This window comes from Anoplopoma fimbria, chromosome 3 (genome assembly GCF_027596085.1).
Source record: "Anoplopoma fimbria isolate UVic2021 breed Golden Eagle Sablefish chromosome 3, Afim_UVic_2022, whole genome shotgun sequence".
Taxonomy (NCBI): Eukaryota; Metazoa; Chordata; class Actinopteri; order Perciformes; family Anoplopomatidae; genus Anoplopoma; species Anoplopoma fimbria.
In genome coordinates, this window is record NC_072451.1 from 5705486 (window position 1) to 5722937 (window position 17452).

Here is a 17452-nt window from a genome sequence, read left to right on the forward strand (position 1 = left end):
TTTAACTTACAATCACACACACATCTGTTTAACATGTGGTTTTATTGACACACTGGATTATTTTAATACAACACTGAAACATGTACTGTTGAATATAAAAAAAAAGCTGAAGAATATAACACTGACACCCTCTAGAGAGAGAGAAGCATTTCTTTTTGGTCTCTTTCACTGAGTATTCATTACAGCAGTACAAATCCAATAAACCCAATTGACAACATTTATAAATTTAGTGGTGTGAGTTGGGTGTTAATAGATGCTTTGATATTTGGAGACACCAGAAATTTAAAACACACATAGAAAATACTAATATTAAGTGCACTTTGAACATACTTTTCTTGTGGGTTTTTTTACTCCATATTCTAGCATAAGTTCTTTCCACATATATATATATATATATTCTCCCCATTGATTGTAGCTTGCAGATACGAATACACATATATCATAACAGGAGCAAAAAGCTAGCCTAGCATTCATCTTAACAAAATGTAAACTATTTTTGCTCTTCTTTATATGTGACAACATTGGAGCCTTGTAAAAAAGACATAAACATTACAATCTGATCAGCTGCTCTGCATACTGTTGGGAAAACAAAACACTCAATTTTATTAATGAAATCGTCCACAAAACAGAACTTGGATTTCCTTTTGTTCTCTCCAACAGTTTACTTATCTTAGCTTCTTTATCTTTTCCTCTGGCAATTAAAAAACAGAAATACTGATAGGCAGTCTTTTTTATAACTGACAACAAAATTGAACACAAACCTAAAGCATCGAACTAACATATATTATGCAAAAAAAAAAAAAAATGTAACAAAAATCAGCCGCCTTTTTCTTCATTTTTTCTTCATTTGTCATTACAGACTATGTTTACATGCACATAGTATTTTGGATGTTAGCTTGTATCCTTGTTAACAGTCTTGTCTTGGAGATTCTTTAAATAGCTTACTCATATCCAGATCCTAAACATCTTGTATTTTTGTATTGTACAATGGGTACATTCTGCCTTTAATAAAAATAAAAAAGATCCAGCAATCACATTCAGGTCCCTCATCATCAAGATTAGAGTCTATCCAGTTCACTGGAAGCAAGGGTTGACATTTACATGCTCCAACAAATGAACAGAGAGCCTCAGTAATTTAAAAGGGAATATTGTTGTACGTGTAAACATAGCCATTGACACCTCTCCCTCTTCTCTCTCTCCTAAGCAGTACACTTCACGCAAAATCAAATTTGGCGGGTTTGCAGAGGCAAATACTGTGAGTCTGGGGACAAAAGAACCCACAAAATTTTGATTTGATCACTGCACCCATTACATTATCTTCAGTACATCCTGGGTCTACCATTACTCAAGTACTTTTTGGCCACTTGTACAGAATCCTTAAATATCCAAATTTCAAAATGGAGTCACACTAGATAACTATACTATAAACTATACCCGTTGTGGTCTAACTCCACAGTTTGCTCCCATCATGTCCCATAAGCTCCTTCATGTGGATGCCATTAAACAAGACCGGAGTTGCAGTGATTACACTAGCATTTGCTCGCACCTCTGTGTTTGACAGCAGTTCAACAGCCTTTGAGAACCAGCCAAATTCAATTTTATTTGAAGCATACTGCCGGCCTGACACCCTTTCTCTTCCCTCAAGCGCTGACAAACACCAGGCGGCCGGAGTAGATAAGGTCGGCCAGGTAGAGGAGGAAGTTGACGGCCGTGAGCACAGCCACCGCCATGAGCTTATCCCAGCTACACAGCCCCAGATCGGAGTTGCAGTGGTGGGGCCTATCTTTTGACCCGCCATTCTTGGGATCAAAGTTGAAGATGGGCCAGACGATGGCTGCTGACAGGTAGAGGACCACGGCCAGCAGGGCATAGGCGGACAGGAAGCGTACGAACGGGAAGGGAAGGCATCCGGTGCACTCGCCGATGCAGAGCAGGATGACGGCCGCCGACAGGATGAAGCAGATGCAGTAGACGGACATGCAGTACTTGAGCGCAGCGTTTCGGTCGTACACCACGGGGTCACTGATGAACACGAAGATGATGCAGGCCACGAAGGTCTCGCAGACTTTCAGCAGGCCTGGGGCCGTGGCCATGTAGCCGGCCACCTCGCCTGGACGCGCCTTGCTGATGCTCACCTCGGTTATGTAGGCGATGGTGGCCAGGCAGGAGAAGACGGTGGACACGATGCGGTAGGTGCCGGTCTCACCTTGGCCCGTGGAGCCCTTGAGGAAGTAGAGGGGGAAGATGATGGAGGCGGACAGGCAGAGCAGGGCGGCGTAACAGGCGAAGGTGATGGGGAAGTTCTTCCAGGAAACAGGAGCTCTGGTCTGGAGGCCGAAGAGCTCCACCAGGAGGACGAGTAGAGTCCCGGCGAAACTGAAAGCCCAGCAGAAGATGCACCAGTCTCCGGTGCCGTGGTAGAGTCGGCCTCCATGCACGGCCAAGGAGAAGGCCACGCAGGTGAAGATCAGGGCTGCCAACCGTGTCCATAGGAGGGGGCTGGAGTGGAGGACTATAGCCATGATGTATCAGCCGATGTGAGAAGCTTAAATGGTTCCTGTGAGATACGAGCCTTTTTCCTGTTTTTCAGATTTATACCATCAGCCACTGAGAGAAGGCAGAGGAAACTGTAAGAAAAAAAGAAATTTAAAATAATTAGTAATCAAGATTTTAGAGCTTATGTAATTCCTCATGACCTTTAGATGAAGAACACGATGCATCCACATGATGGCTTAAACAGGCTCTGCACTCCTGCATGCCATTTTCTGAAACAAACAAAGCTGTTTCTTTATGAGAAATAATGATCTGATTGTGGTCACACTCTTCACAGCACATTTACTCCTGGTCATAATCAGCCGGTCAACACTTCCCCTCTTCTGCCCTGTTACTTTCTGCCCCCGCATTAAACTCCAGCCTGCTTTCTCAACAGCATTTCTGAGCTGAGAGCAGACTGTTTCACTCTGACATTCCTCCACGGTCGTGTCCTCTCTGACGGGCGTGGCTCCACCGACCCCACAGTGTGTCTGTCATCATGCTCTAAACATGGCCCTCTTCACTTGTTCCACTCCCGCTCCCAGGGACCTCGGCTACACTGCAAGATAATCTGAAATCATCTCATGGATTTGGACCTAGCACTGCTGGGTCTTAAATACTGACCCTTATTATGGAAACTGAATCTTTAAGGCCCTGAAAACCTACTTTAACAAAGAGAGATAGAGATATATGCCAAAGTAAAAGCAGTTTTAGTTATTTCACATGAGAGATTTGGTCCTTTTTTTAGAGCTATTTGAAGTGGGTGGGTCTCATTTGTTTTTTTATTATTAAAAGCAAGAACTTCCTTCCTTCTTTCCTTCCTTCCTTCCTTCTCTCAACTCTCTTGTCAAGTTCGTCTTCAACTGGTTATTTTTCGCCACTTTCAGAATTATTTTAAAACCAATTTTTTAATTTAACACAAACGCATTTTAAGATGAAGCTTGTTTAACATCTGTAACTGACAAGAGAAAAGCTCCAATATCTCAAAATTCGAACTATCTTTTTTTAATATGTTTGCCAAGAGTTAAGTAGCTGATAATTTCCTTTACTTGAAGGATATAAAATTTACATCTACTCTGTAAATTTAGCTGAAAAGCAGCCACATTGGCCACAAGAGACAATTAAAGCATAATGATAAACTGTAATAATAGTACAAGTGGAAAAGAGTCATAAAGTCAGCAAACCACTGCTGGTCACACCAGACTGAGTTTTATTGCTTATGAAATTAACTGCTCATTTGTAAGACTGATGAATGTGCTATTACCTCTTTTAAAAGTTACAGTCCCCTTTTCTAGTTTAGGAATATGTTTGGGCTGTAGCTCGGTTTGTCTGTGGACTATTTCTTTATTATACGATTTATTCTTTTGTCCTTCAAATTAGTTGTTTTGTTAAATATTCAACGACTATATAAAACAGGGAAAAACAGCAAATCCTCACATTTGCAAATCTAGAAACAAGCATTGTTGCTTTGTTAATAACTTTTAAATTAACTCTCGGCCGATGCTACGCAAGGGTTGGTCAGTCTGCGTTCAAGGGGCAATACTCATTTGCAGTTTTAAAATTGCTTTTGATGAGCTTATCGATTATTCGACTAATGATTTCAGCTCTAGTGTTTCTAGATTCGTTTGTTGCCCGCTCGAATGCTCAAAGAGATTTGACAAAATGGCGCCAAACTAATCTCCAGGCTTCATAAGGCCGTTTCTGAAAGTTGTGGGTGATGTCATGTTTTCAACAAGACACAAGATCAGGTGGGAAATGGTTGCACTCATCTGTACTACTGCAAGGAAGTGAGGGTTTTTCCCAGTATATACAATGACTCAAACCGCAACTTTAATTTTTTTTAATACAACACTGAAACATGAACTGTTGAATATAAAAAGCTGAAGAATTTAATGAGGCTACTGTTATTAGTACAGATATCCTCTTCCTCCTCTACTATGCATAATGGCGACCATGTAAAGAAGCTCCTGCTTTTTGATTCTGAGGGACTCATAGTGACTGCGGTTGATGTTTGCTCTGGACAAGAACTCAAGACGAGTGCCAAGATTTTTTGTTACCTGCTTCACAAAAAAAACGTCTTCAAACATCTGCTTTTGAGGTTCTCAGAGAAAAAACAATTTTCAGCCATAAAATCACATTAACAGGATAAGATGGACATTTTTCACAGTGCACAAACCATCAAACCACACTGGCTGTCCTCCCTCACATATCTCCTGACACCCATCACCCACTTGGCTCCACAAGTGCTGCATTCCCCGTTCCCAGTTTACACAGAGAGACAGTTATAAACAAGGAGAAAAGGCCTGTTTACATTAGTCACATTAAACACCCACTAAATAGTCGAGGCTGGGGAGGCGAAAGAACGGACATGGTGGCAAAGTATGAACAGAAAGCAACAAAAGAGAGAGAAATGGAAAAAGAGACCCCTAAAACTCCTGCAGGATGACTAACCTGCAGCCAAGAGGGAGAGGAGGGGAGGCGGGGGAGTGAAAAGAGGGAGGAACTCGGGGGAAGCCCTGTGTCTCAGGCCTCAGAAGGACACACAGTTTAAACACAGTGATGGAGTGGAATAGCAGAGACGTGAGTCACCACAGGGCCCCTTTCTTTCACCACTCCTCCTTTTCTCTCCCTCTCCTACCTCCTCCCTTATTGCTTGTAAGATTTTCCAACTTACTGATGTGTTCCAGATGTGCTGCAGTCTGGCCGCTGCTGAACAACTGGTAACTTTGTCACATTTGCCAAGTTCTTTCCTTTCCTCTCTTTCCCTTTCCTTTCCTTCCCTCCTAATAGTCTAATTTGGCGGCTACTCCCTCTCTTTTCCATCAGTTGTCCTCTTTTCCTCCCTCCCAGCTCAATACTCCCACTCTGGCTTTAAAGTCAGGCTACCAATTATGCTTCATGTAAACCACTCAAAATAAACGTATACGGAGGGGTCGTAATGGAAAAAATCAATCCAGCCACTAACGGCTGCCATTACTTTGCTTCTGATGGAATCAAGTCAGGAAAGAAATGTTAGAGGAAAATGGCAGAGGAGGGGAGACAGAAATAAAGAGAGAGAGTGAAGAAACAAAAGTACAGTGTGGAAAAGTGTCTTTTTTTACAGCACAGCATGGAAAACACGACAGGATCACACAAACGAGGGCACTTCCCCAAATGGAAGAGGGGCTGAAAATAGGTTCACACCAGGCTTGCAACAGGACAGCAAACAGGATATGACAGCATCATGCTCCTCTGCACAGTCACTTTTCATACAGACAGCAGGGGAGTGTGTCCTGCACAAACACACACACACACACACACACACACACACACACACACACACACACACACACACACACACACACACACACACACACACACACACACACACACACACACACACATATAGATGTTCAGGAAACAAGTGTTTGTTTCAGGCAGGGAGGTCATGTGCGCTGCTTGTTTGGTTGTCATGACACAACATCTCTAACTCGATTACACCCATAATCTACTTACAGCGGACCTGTGGGTCGAAGCACAAGACGAGCTCTGTTGGCAAACCATCCCACTGAGTGTTTTAGATTCAAGTTTGTATATTAGTCTCGTTGTGTTGTGTGTTCTCAAAGGCTGGGGTGAAATGTAACTTCACATTTTACCTTTTTAAAACCACCAAAAATCTGAATCTTCCTCAGAAACAGCATGCAAATCATCACAAGATACTAAATCTCTCTAACCAAACACATGCGTTGTTTTATTGTTTTGTTTTTTTTGGGGGTAATTGCCTTTTTTCTGACCCAACAATGAGGGAATCTTGGACACCTTTCTGCATTTAAATGAACAACAACCAGGAGGATGTTGGTGATAATTGTCTTCAATAAAATTCAGGCATTACCTCAACCCAGAATCCAGTAAAAGTCCCCGTAGAGCAGTGTGTGTTAGTGAAGCAGCTGTTTGTTAGGCCCCTGCAGAGGTTCATTCATTGACAGTGAAGGTGGGTGTGCCGCCTGCCGCACCCTTCTCACACCACACACACCACACACACCACACACACTACACACAAACTGACACCAAACACAGAAAAACATGACCAAAAACTGCATATTTTTCAGGAAACTTGGTTGGAAATATATTTTTTTAAAAGCATTATGAAATTGCAGAATGTCTGAAAGTCTCTCACCACAAAGATACTAAATACTAAAGCAAAAAAAAGTATAATAAAGTGTCTAAAAACTCCCCAAGGAGGACTTTAGAAACAAATGTAGTCCTGTTAAAGTTTTACTCCTGCTCTCAACTTTTTTTTTTATGTATAGACAAATTGACTGACTTTTTCAATGATAAGAAATACAAAGGTTTATTTTACACTGTGAAAATGTCCTCAAACATGCAGAAAAATAAACAAACTGTAGCTGCTGATTGCATCACATTCTTTAACAGGTAAGCAAGATGCAACAAGTTGCTGCAAAACGAGATATTATCTGTGCAAAATATCACAGTATCTACCTCAAAAAAAATAAAAAAAATCATGATTTTACCGCAGAATCACCACATCTTGTTGCATATATAGCTATCATGAAGTTTGCTGTAAAACTTGGTTACCTGTCTGGTACTTTGTGGTGTCTTGGCTCTCCTGGACATCCAGCGGCAGAGATTCGTAGTTCGCGACTCCTCGGCTCCCTGATTTGACCAGCAGCCCACAGAGCAGATCCCCGCCCAGCAAACCAAATTAGGCATCAAATGTCTGCACCGTTATTCACATCTGTCTCAACCCTCCTCCTCCTCCTCCTCCTCCTCCTCCTCCTCCTGCAGCCCGAGACACCGGCTGCTTAACACACCCAATGACAGTGCAGCAGAAGTTTACCCTCCCTTTAAACTACATTGATTAGTTTTATACATATACATATATACACATATGTACATGTCATTCAACTACTTTGAAAAATATAAAATATAAAACATATTCTGGTTTGTTGAGCATTTGTTTGTTTACCACATAATTCCATATGTGTTCCTTTTGTGTCTTCAATATTAATCTACAATGTAGAATAAAAAAACAAAAATAAAAATAAAGAAAAAACATTGAATGAGAAGGTGTGTCCAAACTTTTGACTGGTACTGTACATATATATACACATATGTATATAAACAAGTGTTATGAATTTATTTATCTTGTGTTTGAAGAAGGATGTTATCTGTATCAGCTTCTAAAAATCATAGTGTATTGATCACTGTATTGGAAATAAAAGTGCACTTTAGTCTATAGATTTTTTCTTTTATCATCTGATGAGATTGGGCAACACTATGTTTCAATAAAAAAATAAAAATAAAAAGTATTTCTACAAATCTATTTTCTTTATAAATTATTTCATTTATTTGGTTAATTGTGGTAAAATGCATGAAAATGCAAGATAAAGCCTACTTTAATCCCTAAAATGGTATTACTAATGCACATGTCGTCATGTTTATTTGCATGCCACCTCGTTACTACCGACACAGTAATAATAATACTAAATATTTGTCACTTCTGAAGCCTGAATCATTGGATTATTTGTATGTGTTGCTTAGAAACTGCGGTTGTAGCCCCTGACAACGTCTTTTTTATTTACCCAGTGTTGTAAATTGACGCGTTTCCTGAACATGTTGAAAAAAAAAAAAACTGTCAGAGAGTCAGACATGGAGGGAGGTTTGCTCTCACAGGCACATTCTCACAAGATTGCCTCAAATTGCTTAAACTGCTCACATTCCACTCCATTAAAACACATAGGAGGACTATAATGTCAGAGAATAGCACACTGTGTGATTGTGTGTGAAAGGGATAGGCTTTATTCTAGTCTATTCTATTCTATTCTATTCATCACTGTGTTTAAGACAATAATAAGACCACACTCACAGCCTTATTTGTCATTTTGAATGTTAAACGCCACAAAATGCCCAATAAATCTACCACAAAACATATTTAAAAGTTAGTAACTGTATTTTGCATAGCATTATGGGTAAATTGCAGATTTATGTCACAGTTTAGTACAAAAGTGAGAGGCTCCTGTTTATCAAGAGTGACCTGTAAGCTTCTGTGTTCAACTTTACCAACTTTTATCAACTGTGTTTATTTTTTTAGCCTATAAAAACAGCACAATTCATATTTGCAGCTTTATTTCTGTTGATATTTCCAAGCCAAGTGAGTAATTTGACCCACTTCCACTTTAAAAGATGGTACCCTTATGTTTTAAAGATGAGTTATATAGATGATATATTATTATATTATATATTATATTAGATGAGTCATTCGTAAGAGCAATGTTTGGGTCATGTTTACACTCCACTTCATTCATACCTTAAAAAGTACACATCATAGAGGAGTTTATCTGTTGTTATTATTATTATTATGATTATGATTATTATTATTATGATTAGGATTATGATTATGATTATGATTGTTACATGCATACATACAATCTGTGTCTTCTGATGAGGGTGTTTGTAAATAAATTAAACGTGGTATTATTCATTTTTTTGATTTAAGAAGTATGCAGCAATTCTGCACCAGACAGGTTCCAGGCAGAATGATTTGAATGTTTCATATCCATCTGTACAGAAAACATTTACAGGAAACAACACTATTTCTCCCTACAGAATTGTAGGTTAATGAGAGAGACATCCACCACTCTCGGCTCATTAGTATTTGCGTAACCTCATCCAGCTACACTGCACTTTTATTTTTATTTTTCGTCCATTTCCTAACTAAGTGCAAATGTTTGTACTCTGTAGTCCAGCCAAGCTTTCCCAGACAGCTGGAGAAACACAAAATCAGAAATGAAAACTCAAAAACTAGCAATGTCTTATGTCATAACAGTTTTTTTTTGTTCATCAGACTTCAATTTAACAAACAATTGTTTTGTATGATGTCCCATGAGAGTATGTACTGTATTGAGAATTATGTCATTAGCATTTTATAAGATGAGTGTTTGAATCTCTTCTCAATGTATTTTATTTTTCCATCATCAACCCTTTTGAGATCGAGGGTAAGAGCAACACTAGTAGGTTCCCTGAAATAAAGAGATCAGAAAGAAGTTGTCGGTACATTTTCTAAAATTTTGACAACAATGATAATAAAGTTTTACATTTAAAAAAGTTTGTCAATATATCTTGTTTAATTTATTTGTAATTGAATGAATGAACCAAAGATTGCTGAAAGAGGAAATGCAACTCGTGAATGATTTCCCTCCTAACTGCTGAGTCAAGTCCAAAGCTAAATTAGGTTAATATCCCATTAAATGTTTGGATTATAATATAACATGAAAAGCAAAAGTTTGTGAAGAGCATGCATGATGCTAGCAAGACAATTCACCGGTCTTTCTATGTTTGGGTGTCAAGAAAACCATTCTGTAGAGCGGTTTGCATGATTATCGCCTATTATCTTGACTTATGACCACATCTACATGCAATATTTGTTTGCATGCTTGCAGTTCGTGTTATCTTTGCTGTCCTTTGTGTTATCTGATTCCTCAACAGCCTGAAGCGCTTAATGATCAGAATGTGACTTTACTTTTTACGTCATTCATCATTCACTTTTCTATTTAGGCCACTTTCAGCCTCATGATTTAGTTAATTCAGGACCCTTTTAGACCTCTTTTCACTCATTATTTACGCATCATCACTTGGTTACATTAAGTGGCTTTTGTTGAATTATTAAACAAATTAAGAACACTAACACCAAGATTCTTTAGTGTGGAAGTCAAAATGTGTCACTCTATTAATTTATTCTTGACTCTCTTCCTTTTACTTCATTCATGATTTACTTTCTGCATTGTTCAATTGTGTTCTGGACCATTGTGGACCTGCTTCCCACAGTTTGTTAAGTTCACAATAAGTAGATTTAATTTGAGTCAATTTGATGGATTAGTATCACTTTGTTTGCTATTTGATGACTGAAGTCTACGACAGACCAGATGAACCGCTGTAGCCAGTTTCCTGCTTCCGTTTTGAGTGACAAGTCACAGTTATGAAACCAATGATTTAATTGTTTATAATTAAATATTCTGTCATTGAATACAATAAACCTGTGATTAAATTTGAAGTAATAATTATCAGTTAAAAGTGTATAGAAAGTTACAGTATATGTAAGCATATTCACAGTCAAGCTGTTACTGTAGAACATGATTACAGTAAAGGTACTGTAAACAGGTAATTGTAATTTATTGTGTATTAGATTGTAAATATTGATGCATCTGTGTTCATCCCTTCCTGTTGCAGTTGGTAGGTAATTCATTTATATTCTGCTTGGTGGCTTAATTCATAATACTTCATATTATATTGGTTGTATGTTGCCAAATCAATGTAGTGAAGTAAATAGTACAATACTGGCCAGGAAAATGTAGTGAAGTCGCATAAAGTGGAAAATTCAAGTAAAGTACTAGTACCGCAAAATTGTTCATGAGTAAATGTAGTTAGTTTCTTTCCATTGCTGCATATTTAAGTACGTAAATAATAAGGGGAAGAGAATAAATGTGACAGGAAATGAATGTTACTACTGTCACTACTGATTGTAAGTCGCTTTGGATAAAAGCGTCTGCTAAATGACTGTAATGTAATGTAATGTAATGTTATGCGCCTCAGACAACTAAATTAAAACTTTCATGGCAGATAAACAAGAGAAATCTCAGAAACAAATGTGCAGAACAAACAGCTAATCTGTAATTTAATAGATAAGGAGTATTATAAATGAACATACTGGCATGGCATTACAAATGTCAAATGTTTTTTTTACTGTTTTCTGTCAATAAAAGAGTCTTTAGGAGTCTCTGTTTATGACATAAATACAGACAGTGAGGCCTCAGGGCTGAGGCTGAGAGCCCTGCTGCACATCACAAGAGCGCCATCTACTGAGAGGAAAGGAAACTACCATTTATCAGCAACACAAAACACATTGAGAGTCATTTTATTGTGATGAATGCATTAATCTATTGGTAATAAATGCAATAAGTTACAAACACTGTGAGGCTCATGAGTCTGCTGCAGCTGAAGAATGAGGAAGTCCACAGTGATCACTGGTCCAGGCTCTGATGGAGGATGGATGGGCTCATAAATATCCTGTCAGAGGAGAGCAAACAGAGTCAGAGGATAAAACAGACTCTGGTTTACAACCGGTGGCTGTAACGATGTGAAAGACAAACAAACGAGCAGAACACAGCAGTCAATAACTAAAGAATGAGAGATGTGTGGAATGGACCCACCTGACACTGTAATGCTGCTGTCTGTTATCACAGTCATTGATAGTAAATGTTAAAAGCCTCTGCTTTGTAAATCACTGCGTGTGCGTGTTTTATTTGATTTTCTAAGGCGAGCCATTGGATTTACTTAGATAACAGGTCCAAAGTATCTACTTGATTTTTTGTAACAGCTGGAAAAGATATGTTTGGAGAAGTAGTGTGAATTTTTGGAAATCTCAATATCAAAACATTGTTTTCTAACTTCTTAATAAAAATATAACTTTATTTAAACAGGAGGGCTTCACTAAGATTAAGAATGTCTTATGTTTGTTCCATGTGAAGAAAATAAAAGTATCATTATTATCATTTACAATGAGTTTGACAACAATGTATGAAAGTATGATATAATGGTAACAATAAGGCAACTTTGAAAAGCAGAGACACCTTTTTATTATTGTGGTTGGCATTTTGTTATCTTTTAAATGTCTTACATGTAAGAAAAGGCCTTATTTTAATGTTATATATATATATAATGTTTTGTGACATTTTTTCTCATTTATGGATAAGAACACATTTGCTTCTTTTTTTGTTAGACCTTATTCGAAAATATTCAGAAAGAATTTGCTGGGGAAAATAAATGTTTTACAGGAGTGTATTCACCAATACAGCAGCACCACATAAAACATAAAACATATCCAAAACATTTAAAACAGATTTACAATTAATTTGATAAATCATAAAGAGAATGACCAAGACTCACAAAAAAACAAATAAGCTCAAAAGGGTGAAATATAACAGTAATAAACACAAATACTTTAAACGGATGACACTTTTGATCAAAATACATCCTTAAAAGAAAAATGGATTTAAAAGGCTTTAAGGAAACTGACATTTTGTAGACTATATTTTTTATTGATAAATCTATGAAAATAATCTGCAGATGAATCATTAATGAAAAGATCACAAAATCAGGTTTAAATGAATCATTTTGGACATTTACAGCTTCACGTCAGCTCTGTGAGAAGACACAAACTGTGATCAGACTTTATCAACTCTAAAGAACTGAATTACAACAATCAATACATTTTAACTCGGGGGAATTTGCTGTGATTCTTATAGATTATAGTAAGGATTTAGTGAATCCTGACCCAAAAGAAGTCTGTAACCATTACTGTAGGTGTGTATCTCTACAGTTCCAGGTTCCCAGGTGATAAATCTAAAATGTTAATTTATGACGGAACAACAGAGAGCTTTAAATTGAGACCCAGAGGAGGAACTTTTCTTCCCAGGACTGCAGGACCAGGTGACATACCTGCCTTCATAGGTAAGACTCACCTTTATGTTCGTTTTTTAATGGGAGATGCTTGTAATAAAATGTATAAATCATGATTCATGTATCACACATTGATATTTTACAGGAGTTTCCAGCTGTTACTACACAGAATAAACCAGGACATGACGGTTTCTTACAGCCTTGAAGTGGCCGATGCACGATTCTGTGGCTTCTCCAAGCTCCTGTTCAGGTGGAAGGGAAGCATCTACCGGCTGCTTTACAAAGACTTCCTGGTGTTCTGTGGAGTTTATCTGTTTTTCAGTTTGTTTTACAGGTAAATTCACTGATTTCATCTGTTAATTCTGCTGTTTTGCTACAGTATGAGTGAGTGCTTTGGGGGTCAATCAGTGGAATCTTTTTTTATTTTCCTCTTAGGTTCCTCCTCACACCAAAGCAGCAGGATCTGTTTGAGCGAATCTCCCTTTACTGTGACCAGTTCACCAACACCAGCTTCATCCCAGTGTTGTTTGTACTGGGTGAGTCTGACTGAACTGGCTCTGTCTTCCTACAAAGCAATATCTGAAGATAATAAATCATATTGTTTGGTCCCAGGTTTCTATGTGAGCCTGGCCTTTAACAGGTGGTGGGGTCAGTACACCAGCTTCCCTCTGCCAGACAACCTGATGATGGTGGTGTCTGGGAACGTCCACGGGGCAGACGAGAGGGGTCGTCTGCTGCGACGGACACTCATGAGATACGCCAACTTATCTTCAGTTCTGATCCTCCGCTCCATCAGCACAAGAGTTCACAAGCGTTTCCCAACGTTGGAGCACATAGTGGAGGCTGGTAAGAGCTACAGTGGAGACGAGTTAAGTACTTTTACTGCAGTATTTAAGTAGAACACTACTCACTTTACTTTCTACTGTTACTTCAGATATCTCGTGTATATTTACTGCACTTTAGTTCTCTAACTATAAGTTACTTTATACAATTAACTTTTCTTTTAAATTTTAAGTTAATTATGAGGCATTATAGAGGTATAAGTTACCCGACAAAACAAGATGTAGCAGCTGCTTATAAAATATAATTCAGAGACAATTTAAAAAGGATTCCCTTTCTTACAATTGATTGATTGACATTTGTATAATCAAATAAAACTGCCTGTTAAGAAACTGGAATTAGTAGAGGTTTAAATAAAGAGTTTTTTCAAAAACTTTATTGATTTTCAAAAGAAAATATACAGTATGAAAGTCAACAGAAACAGCTCTGCTTTTATCCAGATATATGTATACATCAATATGCATTTACATGTGAAAAAATAATAATTAAAAATACATGAACAAAACAAATCTGTGTGATACATCCATCCATTATTGTCCCAGTTCTCTACCTGTGAAGATAAGTATGAAGAGTATTTATTACTTCATTAAGATATGTGCACTGTTTCTTGAATAAAATACTAGAATATTGCTTAGCAGAGACCTCAGTTATAAAGTTGCCTCACATGGATATTTTGATTGTTTGTGACCTTTTAACCTTTTTCACATCTGCTCATCTGAAAATGTAAAATAAACATCCTCAAATCACAAACATCTGTTAGCCAAACTGTTTAATCTCTGTGCAGGATTTATGACGCCACAAGAGCTGAAGAACTTTGAGTCGCTGCACTCTGATTTCAACAAATACTGGATGCCTTTGACTTGGTTCTCCAACCTGGCGTCCAGAGCGAGAGAGGAGGGTCGAGTGAGGGACGACATCGCTTTGAGGCTGCTGATGGATGTGAGTTGGGGAGTTTTTTACACTTTCTACGTACACAATGTGGGAATAAGGGATATGAAACTTTGTACAACTAACTATATAATAGTAGAATATATATTTTAACTACAGGAGCTGAATAAGTACAGAGGGAAGTGCAGCCTCTTGTTCCACTATGACTGGATAAGCATCCCTCTGGTCTACACTCAGGTAGGATGAAAAACTACCATTAACAAAATGTATTTTTACTTAATTTGATGCCCATTTATCTTCTTTTTCTTTATTTTTTGTTGAAATACAGTCATACTTCATACAAAATAATCCAAAATTCATTACAAAACTGATTTGATCACAAGCAGTTGAATGTATCTCGTACATTTACTCAAGTACTGTATTTTATTAAAAGTTTAAGGTTCTTGCACCCTATTTGTGTATTTCCCTTCTCTGCTACTTTATACATCTACTCTACTGCATTTTAGATGATTTTGACTCCACTACTTATATAGTTACGTACTTTGTAAATTGAGATTAATAATAGAAAATACACCAACCAATGAATTATGATGTATCATTATAGGTTAAAATAAAACTTTATCGATCCGCAGCACAAAAAACTTTATCGATCCACAATTCATTTATTAACATAGGCTCAATCAAATCAAATAATATAATATACTATAACATATAAACATAATATAATAAACATTGTTCTGAAATGATCCATTGTGAATAATTGCTTTTACTTTTGGTACATTAAGTATATTCTGATGCAATACTAGTATTGCTATTTTTCTTTAAGTATAAGATCTGAGTACTTCTTCCACTACATTTGAAAACTGCCTTGTGTTTTTTTCCCCCCATCTGTGCAGGTAGTTACTTTAGCGGTTTACTCTTTCTTTGCCTTCTGTGTGATTGGCCGGCAATTTCTCAACCCTGAGAAAGGATACAAGGATCACAAACTGGACATGTACGTCCCCGTCTTCACTCTGCTGCAGTTCTTCTTCTACGCCGGCTGGCTCAAAGTGAGACATAAGATCACGTTTCACATTTAGAAAAAAACTGATTTTGTTTTGATATGTCATGACAGAGTGTTTTCATGATGCGTGTTTCCTCTCTGTAGGTGGGGGAGCTGATCATCAATCCATTCGGCGAGGACGATGATGACTTTGAAACAAACCAGTTGATTGACAGAAACATTCAGGTTGTTCTCCACAGGGCTTATCTCCAATACAACTAGTCTAAACACCTTAAATGAGCCACAACTGTTTATTCTCTCTCCTGTAGGTGTCAATGCTGGCTGTGGATGACATGTACCAGAACCTGGCTCCACTTGTGAAGGACAAGCACTGGGAGCAGAGACATTTCTCCATCCCGTACACTCTGTCGACAGCAGCAGAGACTCTCAAACCGGCCTTCAAAGGCTCCACCTTTGACATGAGGTCAATTTATTTTATCTTTTATATTTCATTGCCTTGTTGCTGCTGCACAGTCCAGTAAAATCACAACCAAAATATCTGTCATAATTGCAGGATGAGCGCAGAGGATCTTGAGATTCACCAGCCTGCAGAGACTTCTTCTGGAAATAAACTGTATATACCTCTTAAGGGCTCTCTAGGCGAAGGTCTTGACGGTCTTCTGCAGAGGGCCGGTATCCTGCGAGGTGGGAGCCTCCCTTCTCTGGTTGATGTGTTATCACACCAAAATGAGGAGGATGATGCTGATGGCGACATCAACAACATCAACTACAAAGAACAAAAAACTGCATTGATTAAAGTTGTAGTGGAACATACATAGTAACAATGATTGTGATACTTGTAGACAATGTGTTTTTCAACCAAAAAATATATTTTATTGTTACATATTTTTTGATTAGTCACAACTAAATTAATCTGTGAAAAAAAACATAATTGATCTTAATATTATTGTATGTTTAAAATAAATTACAATGATTATTCAATGCTTTCACTTTTCATTCATGAGAAAATAGTATTTTCTAAGCATGTATGTTTAATTGCCTCATAGTGAGGGAGAACATACATACTTTTAAGTGCTTTAAAGGGATTTTTAATCCACATATGTACTTCATGATTTTAAATTGCCTAAAATTTTTGTCATTTTTCCAGCCAAGCCAAGTTGTCTAGGAGGTGCAATATAATCTTAAATATTTTTCATATGCAGTTTGTAGGCAAGGGTGAAAGACATACTCAAAAGCTTTGCTTTAATCAAAGTGGTGATGTCACAAGTCCTGCAAAATCCACGTTTTATTTACAAAATCTACTAACAGTATCAAGAGTAAAAGTACTCTTAATGTAGGGAGGCCTTTATATATTATATTCTTTTCAATCAATCAATTATTTATGCATTAATTAAGCAGCATTTTATTGTTGTTACAGTAACTGAGCTAATTTTGTCTACTTTACAGACTATTGGGTGCTTTGATCTGCATGATGCATCATATTTAATAAGACGATCACATGTTTTATGAGTAAAATGTATCTTCAAGTAACTATGGCTGTCAGATAATTGTAGTTAGATATAGTTTTTCCTTTGAAATGTCGTAAAACATGAATAAACCCCGAGCTCCTCTATAATAAACTCCCATAATCCATATGCAAAGTAACCGGAGTCATGCTGCGTTCATGTACTTTAACCTGTAGGAAAAATAAAACTTTCCCTTGGCCCCGTTACAAAAACGGTTCCATTCACGTGT

At 37.6% G+C, this 17452-nt stretch overlaps 2 protein-coding genes across 2 annotated transcripts; one reads left to right on the plus strand and one right to left on the minus strand.

Annotated features, from left to right (window-relative positions):
• On the minus strand, positions 1–7215 carry myadmb (myeloid associated differentiation marker b). Its single transcript, XM_054596188.1, has 2 exons — positions 7108–7215; positions 1–2627 (listed from the first exon to the last, which is right to left on the minus strand). Exon 2 carries the CDS (start codon positions 2520–2522, stop codon positions 1641–1643), a length of 882 nt encoding a protein of 293 aa, XP_054452163.1. The 5' UTR covers positions 2523–2627; positions 7108–7215; the 3' UTR covers positions 1–1640.
• A 5954-nt stretch (positions 7216–13169) lies between these two features.
• LOC129088717 (bestrophin-4-like) lies at positions 13170–16536 on the plus strand. The gene is made up of 9 exons (XM_054595990.1): positions 13170–13321; positions 13423–13523; positions 13600–13833; positions 14612–14766; positions 14875–14952; positions 15612–15764; positions 15863–15943; positions 16027–16181; positions 16272–16536. Exons 1-9 carry the CDS (start codon positions 13170–13172, stop codon positions 16534–16536), a joined length of 1374 nt encoding a protein of 457 aa, XP_054451965.1.
• The last annotated feature ends 916 nt before the right edge of the window (positions 16537–17452 follow it).